Source organism: Drosophila persimilis, unplaced genomic scaffold (genome assembly GCF_003286085.1).
Source record: "Drosophila persimilis strain 14011-0111.01,24,50 unplaced genomic scaffold, DperRS2 tig00000579-arrow-pilon, whole genome shotgun sequence".
Classification (NCBI taxonomy): domain Eukaryota; kingdom Metazoa; phylum Arthropoda; class Insecta; order Diptera; family Drosophilidae; genus Drosophila; species Drosophila persimilis.
In genome coordinates this window covers 1,157,054-1,176,170 of record NW_020825322.1, presented here as the reverse complement: position 1 = coordinate 1,176,170, position 19,117 = coordinate 1,157,054, and the positions used below count along the sequence as shown (strand labels likewise).

At 44.2% G+C, this 19,117-nt stretch overlaps 4 protein-coding genes across 4 annotated transcripts; 1 reads left to right on the top strand and 3 right to left on the bottom strand.

The window, feature by feature from the left end:
* Positions 1 to 2,588, bottom strand: LOC6598370 (coatomer subunit delta). Its single transcript, XM_026990324.1, has 8 exons — positions 2,472 to 2,588; positions 2,333 to 2,372; positions 2,009 to 2,232; positions 1,536 to 1,945; positions 1,273 to 1,467; positions 890 to 1,203; positions 681 to 792; positions 1 to 600 (listed from the first exon to the last, which is right to left on the bottom strand). The coding sequence occupies exons 1-8, from the start codon at positions 2,472 to 2,474 to the stop codon at positions 306 to 308; spliced, it is 1,593 nt and encodes a 530-aa protein (XP_026846125.1). The 5' UTR covers positions 2,475 to 2,588; the 3' UTR covers positions 1 to 305.
* Positions 2,589 to 12,088: 9,500 nt separating this feature from the next.
* On the bottom strand, positions 12,089 to 15,797 carry LOC6598371. Its single transcript, XM_002023360.2, has 5 exons — positions 14,162 to 15,797; positions 13,758 to 14,096; positions 13,060 to 13,702; positions 12,728 to 12,985; positions 12,089 to 12,655 (listed from the first exon to the last, which is right to left on the bottom strand). The coding sequence occupies exons 1-5, from the start codon at positions 15,780 to 15,782 to the stop codon at positions 12,361 to 12,363; spliced, it is 3,156 nt and encodes a 1,051-aa protein (XP_002023396.1). The 5' UTR covers positions 15,783 to 15,797; the 3' UTR covers positions 12,089 to 12,360.
* Positions 15,798 to 16,017: 220 nt separating this feature from the next.
* Positions 16,018 to 16,998, top strand: LOC6598372 (mediator of RNA polymerase II transcription subunit 18). The gene is made up of 3 exons (XM_002023361.2): positions 16,018 to 16,183; positions 16,246 to 16,532; positions 16,593 to 16,998. The coding sequence occupies exons 1-3, from the start codon at positions 16,059 to 16,061 to the stop codon at positions 16,832 to 16,834; spliced, it is 654 nt and encodes a 217-aa protein (XP_002023397.1). The 5' UTR covers positions 16,018 to 16,058; the 3' UTR covers positions 16,835 to 16,998.
* Positions 16,892 to 18,842, bottom strand: LOC6598373 (peroxisomal targeting signal 1 receptor). Its single transcript, XM_002023362.2, has one exon. The coding sequence runs from the start codon at positions 18,723 to 18,725 to the stop codon at positions 17,067 to 17,069; it is 1,659 nt and encodes a 552-aa protein (XP_002023398.1). The 5' UTR covers positions 18,726 to 18,842; the 3' UTR covers positions 16,892 to 17,066.
* Positions 18,843 to 19,117: the final 275 nt, after the last annotated feature.

Below are 19,117 nucleotides of genomic sequence, written 5' to 3'. Positions count from 1 at the left end.
TCGCCAATTACAACTAATTACCGTTTGTTTATTATAATTTTGCCATTTCATACGCATCGGAAGTGAAAGTGCAGAATGTTTCCGCGTTTGATATTGTTAAATTTTGGAATTACTCTGTTGGGTCGGTCGTGTCTTTGAGAAGCCGATCTCCGCCAATGCAACATTTAAGTATAATAAAATAATCTATAACATGTAGTAGCATCGAATCGAATCGATCATAACGCGCAAAAGTCGCTCCAAAAAAAATTAAAGTGGATTTCTAGGTGTATGTATTATGTACTACTCAGGTGTAGGCATGGCGAGACCTACACGATCTCGTACTTCTCCACAAACAATATGGATTCGCTCGAATACTTGACCGACGCCTCGCTGTCCACCTGAATGACGTCCTGGGCAATCACGCCGGCGTACGTCGTCTTCGAGACGAATGATACTTGCAAGGGAAAGAAGTCGCCCGGAATGGATGCGTTGCAGCTGAACTCCATCGAGCCCGACTTGTTGGCGGCATCGATTATGGGAATGTGCCACTGCAGCACATGCTTGCGTGCATCGTAGTTGTAGGTGCCATCGTATTCGGCCACCGTCGGCTGCACATTCATTCTGCGGAGGGAAGTCAAAAATTAGAATTAGAATTATAATCTGTCGACTGGATGGCGCAGCAGTCCATGGCGGCTACTCACGGCAAGGGTATAACAATGGCCACATCCTGCAGCTCCAGATGCTGAGCCTCCAGTTCGTATTCAATGTTAATGTCGCATCCGCCCTCACCATTGTCCGACGGCCAGCAGTTAACTGTGGACGCGAGAATTCAACAGCAGACAAACATGAATATGAGCGAGAGAGCGGTAGGGGAAGGATGTGTGGGGGTGTGCTAACAGCCAACACTTACTGGTTAATGGAATGGCCGTCTCATCCTGTGAGACGAAGCGCCATTTGAGGACACCGACGTCGGTGTTCAGAGGGAATGGCTTGGCCAGATTCTTAAGACCAATCATGCTGCGCGCCTTGAAGAGCTCCTTGTCCACATTCGGATGCGTTTGCAGCTGCAAGCCCTGTGCATGATTGGGGGACAGCTTCAACAAGATACGGCCGCATGCTTCGTCCGTGATGCGGAGAGTCAACAAGCCAGAATTCTCAAACTGCTGGACGCCGCCATCTCGTCCCAGACGCACCACCAGCTTGTCCTCAATCTTCAGATGCACGCTGAAATGAGCGGGGTAGAAGCAGGTGTGTGATTGAGCACAAACAACAGCAATCACCACCGGTACATACCTTTCCTTGTGAATGTCGGCCGACATGGCTGCCTTGGCCGCTGCACTGGCGCTAGTCGCCGATCCGGAGCCGCTGGCAGCCGTTGCTGGCGCCAGATTGGCAATCTTCTCGCCCTCGCTCTTCAGTTGATCGACGAAGCTGTCGACATCCTTAGACTTTCCACCCAGCTTCAGGGCGTTGCGCGATGATGGCTTCCTGTATGAGATAAGGACCATGTTTGGTATTACTCCAGATCCAGCGGACAAAGAGAAATATTTACTTACACTGCCGCCTTGCTCGAAATGGGTTTACTGTCCAATTCAATGGATGGTGCGTGGACGCTGCTCGAGACGCCACTGACACCACTGCTGCCGAAGCTGTCGGAACTGAAGCCACCACTGCGGCCACTGAGACCGCCCATCGATGGACCGCCACGCTTGCTGGCCTCCATGCGCTGACGTTGGAGCTCCTTGGCCTTTTCACGCATTTTCTGGCGTGCCTCCCGCTCCTGTGTCTGGCGCACTGCCTGGTAGACCTTCTCCTCGTGCGAGTCCATTTCCACAAAGGTCTTGATCTGGGCTAGATTGACACTCTCCCTGTAGCCGAGGGCCACAATCTCATCGAAGGCGAAAATCAAGTTAAAGGCATTCTCCACAATCTCCTTCTCGTCCAGCGAGTGGCTGTACTCCGGTATCTGCAAGAATCAGGTAATAGATCATCATCACTCTTTCTCATTTTCATTCAGGCCACCACTCACCACTTTGGAGAAGAGACGCAGCGTTTCCAAGTCCTCCAGGATGTTGCTGGCCTTTGTGGTTATGAGGAGCATGTAGAGCTTCTCCATCGGCTGGTAGACATAGCGCACAGAGTCCGTCTCCACGTAGGTGTGCTGCTTGCCAGACGTCATCAGTTTTGGAAAGGCGGCCAGCAGACCCTCGATACGGGCCTTTGTCATCTCCACGAACTGACGTGACAGTATGACTACATGCGTGTGTGTGGGTGTAAGATAGAAGTGCAGTGCATTAGAGGGATGTTGCGTTTTATGGACATCCATCGGGACATCTTCGACCCCACCACTTACCTTTGCCATTCTTTGTGCAGACTGCCGCAGCAATGAGTACCTGTGGTGTGGGGAATACGGGAAGATTGGCAGCGAAAATCGCCGACGTATACGTTTAGTCGGGGCGTGTGTGTGTACGTATACCGCGGGTTTCGCTTACCATTTTTGTAGCGCAGCAGTTGAAATAGAACAGAAGAACCTTTTAAGTGCCTAGCAAAAGTCTGGCAGAGTATATGACAATTAATTTGATTGACGAGATGTTTTTAATTTGTTTTTGATCAATCCGCGTAGCTGACGTGTTCGGGTAGTTTGGTTACCAATGTGACCGTAGACTTATCGATCAGATGTGCGGTCTGACCCTTAAATATACCGAAAACACGTCAAAATTTCAAAATATACCGTTAATATACTGACGAATTGCTTTTATTCATAATTCCATCATATTCCTCGATTTTGATATTCGGTTGAGTATTACTGGCTAACTGGGACCCTCAGCCCTGCACGCATAAATATTTATCGGATTGTTTTTAAAATATTCATCAAATTAAATTTTTACACGGTGCACGTTACATATTAACTACATTTTGATGTAATTATCAACATATACCAAAATACCATCTCATTTTCAAAATATCCGTAAATATACCGATGAAAAACGAACTTAGCGCATAGAACATAGCGTTGTTATCCGTTAGCATCCGTTAGCTTTTGGCGGGCTCTATGCAGAGCATGATAATAAATATATATATACTTAATCTGAAGAGTTTACAAAGTTACTGCAGTACTATTACGATACAGTAAGTCCCATATATGTAGTGCTTTGTCTGAAATGATTTATTTTTGAATTAAGCCGTTTAACTAACTTTAATGTGCCTTCCTCATTATTCTCATTATACTCTCTAATTGAGAAGATACTCATATTCATAAAGGTCTATGTACTTTTAGGGCTTTACAAGTTTTCATCAACTAATTTGATAAATAATTTGTACCAAAAAATAAATATAGTGCAAACGCTTTGAATTTGTTCACATTATTTAATGTTCAATATTTCAAATGAAACAACTTAACGCTAGCCGGAGGCAAATTATACTACATCAAATATGTATAATTTATTTATTAAAATATAAACATCTTAAATATCTATCCCAAAAAATTATAATTTTCCAAGTAACTAAAATAATTACAGCGTGTGGTAACGACAAAAACTTAAGATAATTCACAAGAGACTGTTGTTAATTAATACTGCCTGATCATTTTAACCCAATCTTGGCATTTCTTTACAGAAATCGAACTGTAGGATCTTCTCAAAGTTTGCCAAAGTTGATTGGCAGATTTGCTGGTGTGTTTCGCCTATTTTTTCCGAGGCCAGAAGGTAGCATCCATCATATCCATCACTGTCTTAACCTATAAAAGATAATCTATTACATTTTATATACTTTATATATTTTATATATAAAAACTCACCCAAATCATTATTGATAAGCATTACAGAAAACAATTTTTGACTCGTCCGACCTGCACTTAATTTATTCCATGGCAAATCGATGTGTTCCTTGGCAAAAATCAACCTTCTGACTTCATTCTATTTTGTTGTCAGTAAAGGAACTTTTCTTGGTCATCATGCCGTTAGAAGAGAAGTGTTTGGTATCTCTAGTTCTGTTGGTTTTCCTCGATCTCTTTTGCAGCGTCGAATCGTATATCGCTTACAACGATCGGGCATTCCTTGAGCACAAGAAAAGCTGATCCTTGAATGGTACGAGTATAGATGTGGGAACAGATTGTTGCTATCTCACTCGAACTTGTCAGGCAAACTGCGTTGATAAGAACTGTTCACAAGAACCCACTTGTAGCTTTTAGACTAAGAACCAAGATAGTCGAGTTGACACTCTCATTAGGATCAAAATTGGCCGCTGGGTGGAGTGGGAGCCTGTGGGAGCACACATGAGGCATCATGAGGCAGCATTTATGTCGAACAGCGACGGGCTTCGTAGACGGCAACAGAGAGCTGGCTGGTCATCAGGAAGGTTGTGTAGGATACGTTTGTCTTTAGTGTTCCGCCGAGTGGCAGTAACCGATATGTACTTGTCTTTCTTTCGTTAAATCAATAAGCTTAACATATGTATTCATTATATTAGTTGAATTATCAATTATTCAATAAAGTTATCATTATATTAATAAATAGGCGTTTACTCACAAACATTACTTAAACTTACTTACTGCTTTTTTAAATCTGTGTATTTTTTAGAGGCTGTAGAGGATTTAACAATCTTTAGGTACATACATATCTATGTTTCTATACATATATTCTTCTGATTTTATCTTAATCTTTTATTTAGGATCATTTATCACTTAGGACTACATATTTCTGTTTCTTTCAGGCTCAAAATTACGGATAAACAACTGGTTCCCACACTCCAATCTAGAAAGACCCCATACCAATCATCAGAATTTGGAGTTACGGAATATATATATACACACCCAACAGAAGAACCCCGTCAACAGATAATCATCTTAGGAGCCATTGAACAACAGTTAAATGGCGGACACAAAGGGTACCGTCGAACATCTGGTACGAACCAAAAGCAGCATTGATCAACGAATTTAAAAAGGCCTTTATGAAACCAATATTATAGAAAGGAACATAACTAAAGAACATCCAAAACCACAGCAAGCAAAACGTTAAAATGTCGGAAATTATCATCCACATTGTAACCATAATTATGATCCATAAAACTCCGAATTTGTTGGTTTCTGTTCCTCAAATCGTAGTAACAGCCATAATGCTGTAATGCTGTAATGTATCAAGAATTTCAAAAACTCTTTGAATCAAGGTCGGGTTCAGTACCCCATCAGTCAACAATCAAATATGCTTTACAAAATTTAATAGCAGACTTCGAAATCGGATGAATAGAATCAAGCGTAAAAGACAATACGGCTAACGTCTTAAACATTGAAGAACTTGTGGATCCAAAGTTCCGTTTAGAATCGCAGATTAAACCTTAAATATGGTGTTGCAAAGTCTCAAAAATACTTGGTGCATCTTGTCATGAGCAGATAAATGTAATGACCGAATTCGTTCAAGTAATTCCCACTAGCAATTTATTATTTCGAATGGAAAAATCCCTCAACTAAAATCAACTCAAAGCTTTTCGTACTGGGTGTACATTATACAGAAGAGAAGTTGATCGATTGCTCCCTCTGTGCCCAGTGCCAGGTGTTCCAAATCCACATCGGACAAGCCTATCTTCAGTCCATCCAACACGTGAATTTTGAATATCTTCCAATTGTTTCGCATCATCGCCACGCTGGTGCAGGGTTTGTAGATGCTGAGATCCACAAGGTTATTGTGAATCTTTTCCACAAGCTTCGCCACGGGCATGGCATCTCGGAACTGGTGGCGACATCGGTAGTCGAGTTTGATGTCCCATTGCTGGAGCCAATTGTCCAGCTTCTCCCGTTCCTCTGGGTACAAGGAGTATTCAGCCATGTTGAAGCAGATTCAAATTTTGTAAGCACTTCAAAAATACTTAAATACTGTCACGGTTCTAAGAGTTTGTTTTTCGGGTTGAGAGAGTTGTTTTCTATTATTTAGGAAGGCTTTTTACTGAGAGAATTTGGGTTCCGTTCTAAACAAACTGTGAGCTCCGACTGACTATTTCTAGTAAAAGGCATGACAACTATATAGTCGTCCTACTTGATTTCCCATTCGTTACAATATTTTTGATCTGAATAAGTATGACGCAAGAAATTCTGTGACATTTGACATCTAGATAAAGGCATATTTTGGAGGTGCTTTCGTTCCATCTACCTACGCCGTGCAATTGACCCTGTAAACTCTAGCTAAGAAAGTACAGAACAAGAGCATATAGTGATTCAATTGATTACAGAAATATAAATGTAACGCTAGGAGCCAGATCGTACCCAATCATTCAGAGTGGAGAGAAGAGATCCATCTTAAAAGGAAGATAAGATCGCACATAAGTGCCTTGACACATCTCCAGAGGGAGATCAATACTTCACTTCCGCCCTGGCCAATGAATTAAGGGAATATAGTCAATTAAGATTCGAACACTTAAACGATGAGGAAGGGGAAAAGTTTAAAAAGGTGTTATACGAGTTTAAAGACGTGCAGTACAGAGCAGGTGACAATTTGCGTTTCACAATTACAATCAAGCATGAAATCAAGACTCAACATGAAGTCCCGGTCTACAGACGACCATATAAGTATGCCCAGATATATGATCAGGAGGTAAACCAGCAAATCAATGATATGATCAGGCAGGGAATAATTCGAAAGTCGAATTACTCTCCTTTATGCTCGCCCATATCTATGATTCCGAAAAAAATAGACGCTTCAGGAAAGCAAAAATACCGAATGGTAGTAGACTATAGAAGTCTAAATGAAATACAAATTAAGGACAAGTTCCCAACTCCAAGAGTGGATGAAATCCTAGACAAACTAGGTAAATGTCAGTATTTCACGACAATCGATTTAGCAAAAGGGTTCCATCAAATACCCATGGAACCTAGTTCAATCCCAAAAATGCCCTCGTATGCCTTTTGGGCTAACCATTGCCCCCGCTACCTTCCAAAGATGTATGAACAATCTGCTAGAAGAGTTCATCTTCAAGGATTGCTTCGTATACTTAGATGACATCATTATGTTCTCCACCTCATTGGAAGAACACCTGTTGTCACTAAGAAGACTATATGGAAAGTTGAGAGACGCCAACTTGAAGTTACACACGGATAAATGTGAATTCATGAAAAAGGAAACTGAATTCCTAGGTCATTTAGTCATTACTGAAGGAATAGTACGAAATCCAGGCAAAATTTCTGCCATAGTCAAATTCCCAATACAGGAAACGACTAAACAAATAAAGTCATTCTTAGGTCTGTGTGGCTTCTACCGGAAATTAATTCCTAACTTTGCAAACATAACAAAGCCCATGACACTCAAACTAAAGAAAGGGGCTGTCATAGACACCAAGGAAGAAAAGTACGTCGAGGCATTTGAGAGACTAAAAGTACTCATCACCTCAGACCCTATCCTTGCGTTCCCAGACTTTGACAAAATGTTCACGGTAACAACCGAAGCTAGTAACATAGCCTTAGGAGCGGATCACAAACCGATCTGCTACACAAGCAGAACCCTAAATGAACACGAAATAAACTATTCAGCCATCGAAAAAGAACTATTAGCGATCGTATGGGCAACCAAGTATTTCCGATCATACCTATTCGGGAGAACATTCGAGATACAAAGCGATCATAAGCCCTGGATTTGGTTGAACAACCTCAAGGAACCCCATATGAATTTGCAAAGATGGAAAATTAAACTAAAAGAATTCGACTTTAAAATAGGAAACCTACCAGGCAAGGAAAATCATGTAGCGGATGTCTTATCAAGGGTAAAGATTAATGAACATCTCCTTGGAGAAGCTTCTAATAGCGCTCGAGCAACCGAACATAGCGCACAGGAAGATACCCAAAATCACATTGCTATCCCTGAAAGACCTATTAACTATTACAATCATCAAATTGATTTAATAAAAGGCAATGAAGATAAAGTAGAAACAATTCTCTATTTCCACAAACTGATCATTAAAATCACGTATAAGGAAATGACTAACACCTTAGTGAAGGACATAATAAAGGAATATTTATGAGCTAAATAGATTTTCATGAATTCCAAAAAGCCTATTTGAAATTCATTAATTCAAACAATATAACCAAAGCAAAGTACAAAACTCCTAGATATTCAAAATTATGCAGAATTCAAAGAAACAATATTGAAAAATCATAAAGTATTACTCCATCCTGGAATTGAGAAAACAATCAATTGGCTTAGAGGGAAATCCTATTACACAGAATATCAAAAGCTAATCCAAAACATCATAAACGAATGTCCGGCTTGTTATATCGCCAAAACAGAGAAAAGAAATACAAAGTTGGCATTCGAAACCACACCAAAGATATTGAACCAAAATAAGTAACCAACAGTTCCTATCATGTATTGACGTATAGGAGATGTTTGCCACTTTTGTAGAAGTAAAAAGTCGTGACTGGTTTGAAGCAAAAAGAGCCATCATGAAAGTTCTTAACGAGATGGGAAAACCAATTGAAATCAAAGCCGACAAAGATTCAGCTTTTATGTGCGCAGCATTTCAAGGCATGGCTGAATGCGGAAAACGTCAAAATCGAAATCACTACCAGTAAAAACGGAGTTTCTGAAGTAGAACGGCTACTTAATACGATCAATGAAAAATTAAGAATCATTTCAAGCGAGGATAACATAGAAAACAAGCTCACAAAATTCGAGTTAATTCTATACACTTATAACCATAAAACGGTTCATAATACTACAAAAAGATCCCCAGCTGATATCTTCCTGTACGCCGAACTACCAGATTATAACACCCAACTGAATAAAGTTAGGAAGACAAATCTTTTGAATAACGATCGAATTGACTTTGAAGTAGACACACGCTACAAGAATGCACCCCTAGTTAAAACAAAAACAACCAACCCGTTCAAAAGAACAGGGGAAATTAGGCAGGTAGACGAAAAGCACTTCGAAGAGAAAAATAGAGGGAGAAAAATCACCCACTATAAAACGAAATTCAAAAGAAAGAAAAAATCTAATAAAAGTAAATACGATAATTGCAGAGTACCCGAAGAGAGTACTGGGAATCCGGAGCTACAACATGATTAAGATTATAATCTTACTAATGTTTACCGTCCTACAGTCTACCGGACAGAATATAGAGATTACCTGAAACATATAAATTCTGAGAAAATATTACACATCAAAACTTCAACATGGTTAAAAGTAGATTCCAATGAAATATTAATAGTTTCCAATATTCCAAGCGAAAGCATTAACACCCCATTATACAAAATATTTCCCTATCCAGATGAAAACAATAATTTTTTAACAAAAATAACATCTGAAGAATATTATGTTGTTAAAAATAATATCTTCAATAAAGACACTAGACAAATAATAAAAGACGATTGCATAAATGGCATCATACAACAGAAACCTGCAAAATTCCCTTATACAAAAACAGATTAGAACATTCAAGTAAATTATATAGAACCAAACATTTTAGTAACATGGAATCTTCCAAGTACCAAATTAAACCAAAATAGCCAAAATAAAGAGTTCACTATAGAAGTATTTCCTTCCTATACAATCATAGAACACACAAAATTGTATAATGTATTGCAAACAATAATTATAATTGCATTCATTATAACAATAATAATTATAATTATACATGTAACCATTAAATTTAAGCAACGTCCTAAGACATTCACTGTAAAATGCATAAACCCGACAATAGAAGAGGAAGAAGACCCGACCTCAACTGTCATACTCGACACCCCGTCACTATGCCCGAGGGTAATCGCCTAGGGACAGGCTAATAACAAACGTTGGGGGAGTGACATATCCATAACTCTCCACTTCACATACACATCATGTTTACGTCCTATACACCCCACCGTAACCATAATTAACATGACACCGCTCAAGAATCAACAACTGATTCTTCCTACACTCCAAGCTAGAGTCCCCTAATATAAACAATGGACCCCATTGATTCATCAACGCCAGAATCACGCCACCCTTAAGAAATCGATTCTCTAGAATCACGCCACACATGAGGACCAATCAGAGCTAGGCATAAAACCAAGGAGTATCACATTCCTAGCTCCCTCGTGCAATGCAAGACCGATCGCCAGCAGCAGACGCCTTTCATCAAAGACGACGCATCCCCAAATATTGGTCCAGGCACGTACGCCATCGCCACGAAGATACAGCCGAGGAAAGCGATGCCCAAAGCGAGAGTCGAGAGAAGGGAAGGGAGAGAAGCTCATGGAAACTAGCCAACAATAGAGTTCAGTTCCGTTTGAGACAAGCAGACATAAAGTTAAGTCGGCGAATTCATTATAAATCTTGGGACATAAAGATCTTAAGTTGTGAAATAAAATCTTTTTTAAAAACTTAAAATCGTGTTGCGGATATTTAACTATATATAGTGACATATCTACAGTCCATGCTCCGCATACCCTTATCTATGTCTGTTACCCTGCACCCACATAATATAAACAATCCAACACCCTCAGCCTCGAATCCCATAAACAATCCCACGCTCGAAGTGGACCACTTGTAGCCGATAGCCGGCAATGTAAACAAACACCCAAAGCTAGGAGTCGAACATAAAACAATAGATGCCGCGTATCCAGCCGCTCTAGAATCACGCCACCCTCCAGAGATCAATTACTAATCGATTCTCAAGAACCACGCCATCCTAGCTCACCAATCAGAATTGGGCACAAAACCAAGGAGGCCATATTCTCAGCCACCCCCAAGTAATGCAACACCTATCATACGCAGCGGAAGCCTTTCATCAAAAGCCGCCTTTCCCACATACCGATAGAGTCACGTACTCCATCACCGAAGCAGAAGCGGAAGCCAACGCCTCCGAATTCCAATCCGAGGATCGTAATATAAATAGTCAACATCTAATCTGTTCAAGACAAACGTCAATCCCGACACCGTCGGAGAATTCAACCAAGTTAATTCCGTTTAAGACATCGGACATTAGTCATCGTCGAGGAAACTAACTTACAATTGTACGCTACGTTTAAGTAAATAAATAAATCTTTTTTAAAACTTAAACTCTAGTGTCGCATATTTAACTATATATATACAAATCTGAACTATTATTATTAATACATATGTTATCTGTTATGGTATAGGGTTTAACTATATTATGTCACCAATTTGTTATGTATTTTATGTACTTAGTATGTTTCCGCGTTGATGTTTCATCGTCCATTCTTGGGAAGGGAATATTCTGAAAATAAATAGTAATTCTGTAGATTTCAATCTTTGTGGAGATTCTTGAATCTATTCACTGGGAAGTACACTTTGGATTCAATTTAATTTATCTGTTTCTTAATTCTCTGCATTTGGGATACGAGCTACCGTCTGTTCCTTGTGTCTGCTCTCGATCTCTTTATGCTGTTGGATAAAAAAAAATGCTTTGATCACTCGTTGATAGAGCCCTTGCCCAGTGCCCAGAACCCTTTGTTCACATTATTCTACACTCGTTGGGCGACATCGGAGCCCACGTTCCCCAATTTATTCTCTGTATTGGCCCATTAGGACCGATTCGATTTGATTTTCACTCTTGTTTTAACACATTTTCGAGCCTTCTACTAAATGCCACTTTACTGCACTGCACACACTTAACACTTACATAATTATGAACATAAAAACTTTGCTTTGCATCTATTTGTCCGACCCAAGGCCTGGCTCTATTTCCACTTCGACACCTGTCGCGTCCTGCAACATTGCTCCAGAGTTTTCCTTTTTAGATTTGGTTCCCGGATAAACGAAAAAAACAGAACCGTTCGATTCTGGTTCTGCCACTAGACTGATTTTGTTTCTTTCTTTGATTCCGAACAAAGCTCCAAAATATATGTGCTCTGCCGCTTTTGTCGGTGAGTGTGTCGAGGGTGGGGGAATCTGCTGAGAGAGAGCCGCTGAGTGGAGGGGACGTCGCCTCCTTTCATCGTTCATATTTATGCTTGCTTATGCCGGCTATGTTTATTTGTTTTCCTTCATAATAGCCGCAACTCTAGGCGCCTTCGTGAGGGTGCGGAGACAGGGGCTACTGATATTCTCTTTCTCACTCTTTCTCTATTTGTCACTGTGTAGAAAGCGAATAGAGGAGTACAGGAGTATAAGTACATATGAACATATCTCATTGCATATACAAATCCATTTTTTTAGGTTTAATTCATGTCGGCAATGGCCAGTACTCAACTTTTTCAAGACTTAAGAGATCGTTTTCACAGATGCATGTATGTAGTTTTTCATGGAGTCTTTGTTCGGAATGAACGGGGATGATGTAAGCGTTGGTTTAAGCGAAAACTTGGTTTCCTTTTAAAATTATCTTAATAAATATACATTAAAAGTTATATGTAGGTATAGGTAGATGATCTAGTCTCCTGCTAGATGAAAGATGAAGGTACTAATCATCTAGTGTCAGTGTGACGATTGAAGCCATCGGCTCCTTGTCCTTATCGCCCTTCTGCTTGGCATATTCCGCACTCAAAAGGCTCATGACTTCCTTGTGCGGGACATTGCCCTGCTTGTACTTCTTGAAATTATCCTTTACAAACTTGGCGAAGCCCTTGGCCTCGCCCGCCGGCTTCGACACGGTATTGCCAAGCTTGTCCTTCTTGTTCAGAAACAGTGTGATTGGGCCGCGACATAGACGACAGCGGAGATTCTCCACCTTGCGAGATCTGGAGTGGGCGTGCGAGCTGCAAGGGGATTAACGATTAACGATGGCATCAATAAGCTACAGCAACCAGAGAATGGACCACGAAACTTACTCAAGCTGGCAGCTTACACATTTATACGTGTACTTAAACTCAATGCTGTAGCTGTGGCAGACCGTGATGGCGGGCAGCTCTGGATACTTTTTGTTGGCGCGATTGGCCCAGTTCTTCCAGACACGGCCGTGTCCACCCTCACCGTTGAACACCCAGGTGGCGGCATGACACAGCTCGTGGATGAGCGTGCAGCGGAGTCTGTCGGCTGTGGTCAGCACCTTTACGCTGAGCTCGACCACGCTAATCCGTTGATTGAGTCTGAAGGTTGAAGAAAAAACAAAGCCAACGATTAGAGGCAGCTCGTGGGCTATGCGTGGTTTCGGGAAACCAACTTTCTCTTATTCATGCATCGTCCAGCCGTGTTGCGCAGCAGTTTCGACCACGTGATGGTCACGTCCAGCTCATTGTTGAACACGTTCGCATTGAACATCTTATAGAGGCGCTCGGCCAGCTGCTCCTTGTTTTTGGCAAAGTTCTCCCGATAGAAGAGCGCCTCCTTGTCGCTGAACTCTCGACTGACCTGTCCTTCCAGCGATTTCAGGAAACTACATTTGCCCTCGTTATTCTTTGGTTGCTCTTTAAGTTTCCGGGAGATCACTTTAGGGGGTGCTGTTTTTGGTGCCAACAGCTTCAGAATCGGGCTGGCTTTGGGCGTTACATTGGTGTTCTTTGCTATACCCATGTCCTTCTTCACCTGCTGCAGGCGCTTATAGACGGGCGTGTGCGGTAGATAGTCATTCTCCAGTTCCTCCAGCATATCCAGTTCACGTGCCTTATTCACAATCTCAATGGCCTCTTCTTCGGTCTCGTAGCCAATGTTTGGTTTGAACAACCGTCGTCGTATGGGGGCTTGGACTGTGGGCGTGACGATGGCGGTGTCAGTGGTGGGTTCTGCGGGCGTAGCAGGGAGCTTGGCTTTTGTGCCAGCGCGACATGAGCGGAGAATATCGTCAAGGCGACGATGATTTTTCGGAGCTGTTGGAATGACAAAGTTAGTATTTGATCTGATTTTAGGTCCCAATGATCTTACATTGAGAATCCATGTCGGGATTGCTGATCACCTCGACCTCGGCCTTGGTCAAATCCAAGTAGGTAACATCACCCTTTCCATTTCTTTCGTCATCGCTGCAACTTTCACTGCCGCTGAAGGTTGCATCCGCGTCCTCGTCGTCGGAGGCATCTGTACCGCTTTCAGAGTCAATCAAGGCACGCCAGCGGTCCTCATCCACATGGTTGGTGCGTGCCTTGGGCTTTGTGGGGGTTGGGCGCTGTGGCCGGGCGGCACGGGGACGTCTTTCGGTCTGGACGGCGCGCTGCGGCAAGCGAGTGGAGTTCAATGGGGTCTCATTGGAGTGCAGGGTTTGCTTGACTACATGCAACACAATAAGAGAGAGTTAAGCGTTGCGAGTTAAGATAAGTTTCAGCCTCACTTACATTGGCTAAAATCAGCAAGGACACTCTCTTCTAGTCGCTGCACACGCGGCGCAGGGCGCTCCTTCTTTTTCTTAACAGTTGTGGCGGCTGTTGGAATCTTAAAGTTCCTCGATTTTAGGGGGGCTGTCTTGCCGCCACTGCCACTGGATCGCTTCAGGGTGCGTATGACATCGGGAGTCTGCCAGGATTTTCCGTAAAGCTGATTCAAGAGCTTCTCGGCCTGTGTGAGGAATTGCTCGTCCTCGGAAGCATCGTTGGTTGACAGCATCGACTTTTGATGCTGATGATCTTGTGGCTGTTCCTGCTGCTGCTGTTCCTGATGAACTTCTTCAGCGGCTGGCAAGGATTGGGTGGCCCTTGGAGATGGATACTGGTCGTCATCATCTTCTGAGCTCGATTCCACGGCTGGTATATGTATTTTTATGTTAATCTTGGCCGAGATATTGATACTGTTCACTTTGATGACCGGAGCCTCTTCGCCCGATGATGTGGAGGACGAGATCGGTCTCGGCGGCGTTGGTTCGCCCTCGCTGCATGTCTCTGGGATCTCGACCGATTCATCGGGGATCGGTTCGTCTTCGTTGAGCGTCGAGTCGTGGCAGCCGGATGTGTCGGACACTTCCTGGGAGCAGAGAGTGTTTACTTCGGTGTCGTCATCCGCCAGACGCCTGCTGCTGTCCAAGCATGGCGCATCCTGTGAGCTGAGAGTATTCGCCTCTGTGTCGGCATCCGCCAGCCTCTTGCTTCTGTCCAGTCCGGCTAAATCCTTAGAGGAGAAGCTGGCCACTTCCGTTTCTTTGTGGGCCAACCGCTTGCTCGTGGACGGGCTTGTGGGCTGCTCAAGCGGCATCCAGTCCTCGTCGGTTGTGACCATGGACTCTGTGTCAGCATCGGCCAGCCGAGAACGTCGTTGAGCGGAGGACAGGGGCGACGGAGACATCGGCAACTGTTTCTCCCCCATCTCGCGACGTTCGATTGAGACGTCGCGCAGAAAGGCCTCAATGCGCTGGACCTGGTCGTTGGTCAAAATAGGAGCTGGGATAGGTACCTGCCCTAGGTCAGTGTCAGGTGTACGATCACTCACGGCCATGCTCTCCGGTGGCGCGGCCTCATCATCGCTGGAGTCTGATATAGTAATGCACAAGGCACTATTGTCATCATCGTCATCATCTGCTTCCTCCTCTGTCGTAGATGAGATGCAAATGGATATATCCGGATTGAGCGGCTTGGGCTCCATTGTCAAGTTGGTCACCTGTGTGGCTAGAGCCTCCACATCCACGGGTGTCTGACTGCTTCCAGGCTGTGTGCAGCCATCGCCACTCAGATGCAGAGCTTCCATATATTCGGAGCCTTCGATATCGAGGTGCGTCTCCTCGGCGTCATCGTTGGGAGTGTATTTTTGGCCCATGTCAATGTGGTCGCTACTGGAGTCGCTGCGGAGCAAGGGATTCTCACACTCTACAATTGGTTTAGGCTTTGGGTCTGATTCCTTGGTGTCCCGGCCTGGCGGTTGTCTTCTCTTTTGGGAGGATAGCGTCAGTTTGGCGAATTTCTTGTTGAAGGGCACATTTACTTTGCTGGGGTCGACCGTACTGAACAACTTATACTTATGATCCGCCATTTTGTTGGCGTCGTTCGACTTAACTGTAAATCTCAGCAGAATATGCACAAAATGCAATCGCCAATTACCCAAAAATTGCAAAAATACAAATACAAATCTAGTCCGCGTCAGTCCAGCGTTGATTTTTCCCAATCGATAACTTCTGTCGGTAGAGTGTTGCGAAATCCCATAAAACTAGGTCCTATCCAACACTTAACTGAAGCACTGAAACATAAACAAATTCACTTGGTTTGTGCTTTTAAGTGAAATTAGAAGGATTTAGCTTAAAGTTGAACCATGGCTAGTGTCTCTTCGGCTCGCGAGTCGCTGTCGCACGCCTTGAACAACCGTTTTCTACCCAATCTCGAGTACTTGCTGCAAGGGTCCATCTTGGACTCGGCCGTCGAACATCTAATGCACAGGTATGAACACAAAAGATGGCAATTATATATGTATGTTATTGAAATATTTGAACTTTAACCAGGTTAAAAGGCCTCTGCGATAATGTGGACACATCGCCGGAGACCTTCCATGACCTGGAGGTGTGCATGAGTCTCCGGCAGCCCAACTCCAATCAGCCGCTCTTGCTTCGCGTGCGTCGCGCCTTGGGCCGGGACGCTCCCTTCCAGATGCGTTACCTCGGCCAGCCAGAGGTGGACCAACGTCGCCCCACATTGGTGCGCAGTTGCATGGACTGTGCCTGCACGAACGGCATTCTGGAGTTCCTTACCGAAATGGGGTTTCGCCTAGAGTTCGAATACATCGCCAAGGGTGAGTGATCAAACAGAAAGAGCGCTAAAGCAAAGAAATATTCCAATGTATACCATGTAGGATACATGTTTCGCAAGGGCCGCATGAAGATCACCGTCTCGAAGCTTATCAAAATCATACCCGGCAAGCAGCAGGACATGGCCAATGAGCCGATCTCACAGAGCTACATTGTGGAGCTCTCTGTGGTGGCGCCCACGGGGCAGGAGAATGTCGGCGAAGAGATGCGCGTTTTTGCCGAGCAACTGAAGCCGCTGGTGCAGCTCGACAAGATTGACTACAAGCGTCTGGGGTCCATGCCCTAAGCCTAATGTCCATAAATGTGAAGACTTTTGTAATTTTTTTAACACTTATTTAATTGCTAACGCATTAATCCATAGAAAAATATATAAGAACAATTTAATTTCTGATTCATCAAAATAGAACATAAACTCCGACTCTCCGAGATGCCGGTGGAAATGTAAACGAAGACTTACGTCCGGTAATTTTAAAGTACATACAAAAAGTTAAGGAATGGACTTGTAGTCCCCATATTCGTTAGTCCTTGAAGGCTTCGTTGAGTGCAGCCAAGTTGCGGTCACTGACATGACCCTGCAGGTCGCTGCGGCCCATTAACGAGATGACCATCTTCACAGTGCTCCAAATCGATTCGGACATCTGGTTCTGGCCACTGCTGGTGGCCGCCATCGCCGCATTAGGCAGCTCCCGGGCGGCGTTCGTATGGGCCTGCATGGTGAGGGCCGTCAGGAGGTGCTCCACAGCCTCCTTGTAGGCCTTGAGGTTCATGCAGCAGACACCGACATTGTAGCGAACACGGATGAAGCCCGGCTGCAGCTGCAGGGCATGTTGGTACGCCTCGACGGCCTCCACGGAACGCGAGCCATTGGCCAGACTGGCTCCCAGGCGGTTCCAGGTCTTGGCATTCTGGGGATCCTTTTGAATGGCGGAATGATAACAGTCAACGGCCTTGTCGAATTCACCTGAAAGATTGTAGAGCACGCCCAGGGCCTCCTGCACATCAGCATCCACCTCGGCCGGATGCAGACGAACTGCTTCCAAGTAGATCTGCTGAAGATCTCTCAGTTTACTGGCCCCAATCAGGGACGACGCCAGTGAGGTGCCTTCGAATTGCAGCTCCGGATGGGCGGCTATCAAGTGCTGGTACTTGGGATTCACCGCCAGCCAGGTGGACAGCATTTTCACAGCATTATTTTGCAATCCCTCGTTGGTGTAGCACACAGCAAGCGCCATAAGCACCTCCCGATTATCCGGCTGAAGGTCCAGGGCACGTTTCAGGGCAGAAATGCTCTGTGGATCCATTTCATTTTCGGCCTGTGAGGTGCCCAGCAGCTGCCAGATTTCGGCGCGTTCTGGCTCTTTTTTGGCGGCCACCTCAAAGCAGAGAACAGCGCTGGGAATGTCACCCTTGGTGAGGTACTCTTTGCCCTTTTCGAACGCATTCTCCAGCTCAGACATGGGATTTTCTTCGGCAAACTCGTATTCCTTGTAGGCATCGAGATTCTCGCTGTATTCCGAGAGCCAGGGATGCTCGTTCTCCTCGGCCAGCTTCTGCCATTCGTCTTGCAGGCGCTGCCAGAACTTCTCATTAAAGTTCGACGCTGTCTGCTCCTTCTGTTCGGTGCTGCGTTGATAGTCGGTGATCCAGTCCTCCACGGACTCCCCCTGAGCGGCCCTGGGTAGGTTGTCTGTGATTATGGTCTCCATGGCAGAGTCAAAGAAGGGGTCTTGCTGGGGCGGAGCTGTGATGGCCATGTACGGCTGTCGTGCCATAAAGTTTTGACTGGTGATCAATGGCTCATCGAAGAACTCCTGGGCGTGCATCATCTCCTGCTGTTGTGGGTGCATGTGAATCATCTTGTTGGGCAGTGGAGGGGCCAAGCCGCGAGCAAAATCCTGGCTCCATTGATCGGCCTGGTGCTGCTGCTGGGGCGTCCCATTAATATTTATGTCCCGCATCTCCTGCAGCAACGTGTCCATTTGAAAGGATTGCGGAGGGGCAGCCACCTGGCCGAGAAACTCATTGATGAGCTGCTCATCGGGACGGGTGCCCCGCTCGAACTGCCTTTGGACAAAGCCCTCGTCTTTGTGGGCCACATCGCGGGTGAATTGGCCGCCCAATTGCATCAGAGGATTGACTCCCCCGCAATCGCCTTCGACCAGTGGACGCAACGACATCTTGGATCTTACTGGAGGATATCGGGGATGATGCTACGTAACTGCTTCCCTCTTCTAAGATAAGAACTAAGGAGGCCGGGGGCCGCTGAAAAAGCAAAAGTCCAAATGTCCACAAAAGATTGGTAATCAACGGAGAACGGAGCGTTTTCCAATACTGATACTAAACTGAGTCCCTTTGCAGCACTGACCAAAGTAATTATTTAAATTGAAATTCACTAAATGTTTTTCAACGATCCACTACATTTGGTCATGTGGATTTTTAACTAAACTTGGAAACACATTTATTATCATATGAAGTTTTCTATCGTTTTAGAGGTTTTTGTGTGATTGTGTCTATCTGGCAACCTTGCCAAATCTCTGAAATATCTGGCATCTCTAAATTATGCGAATCT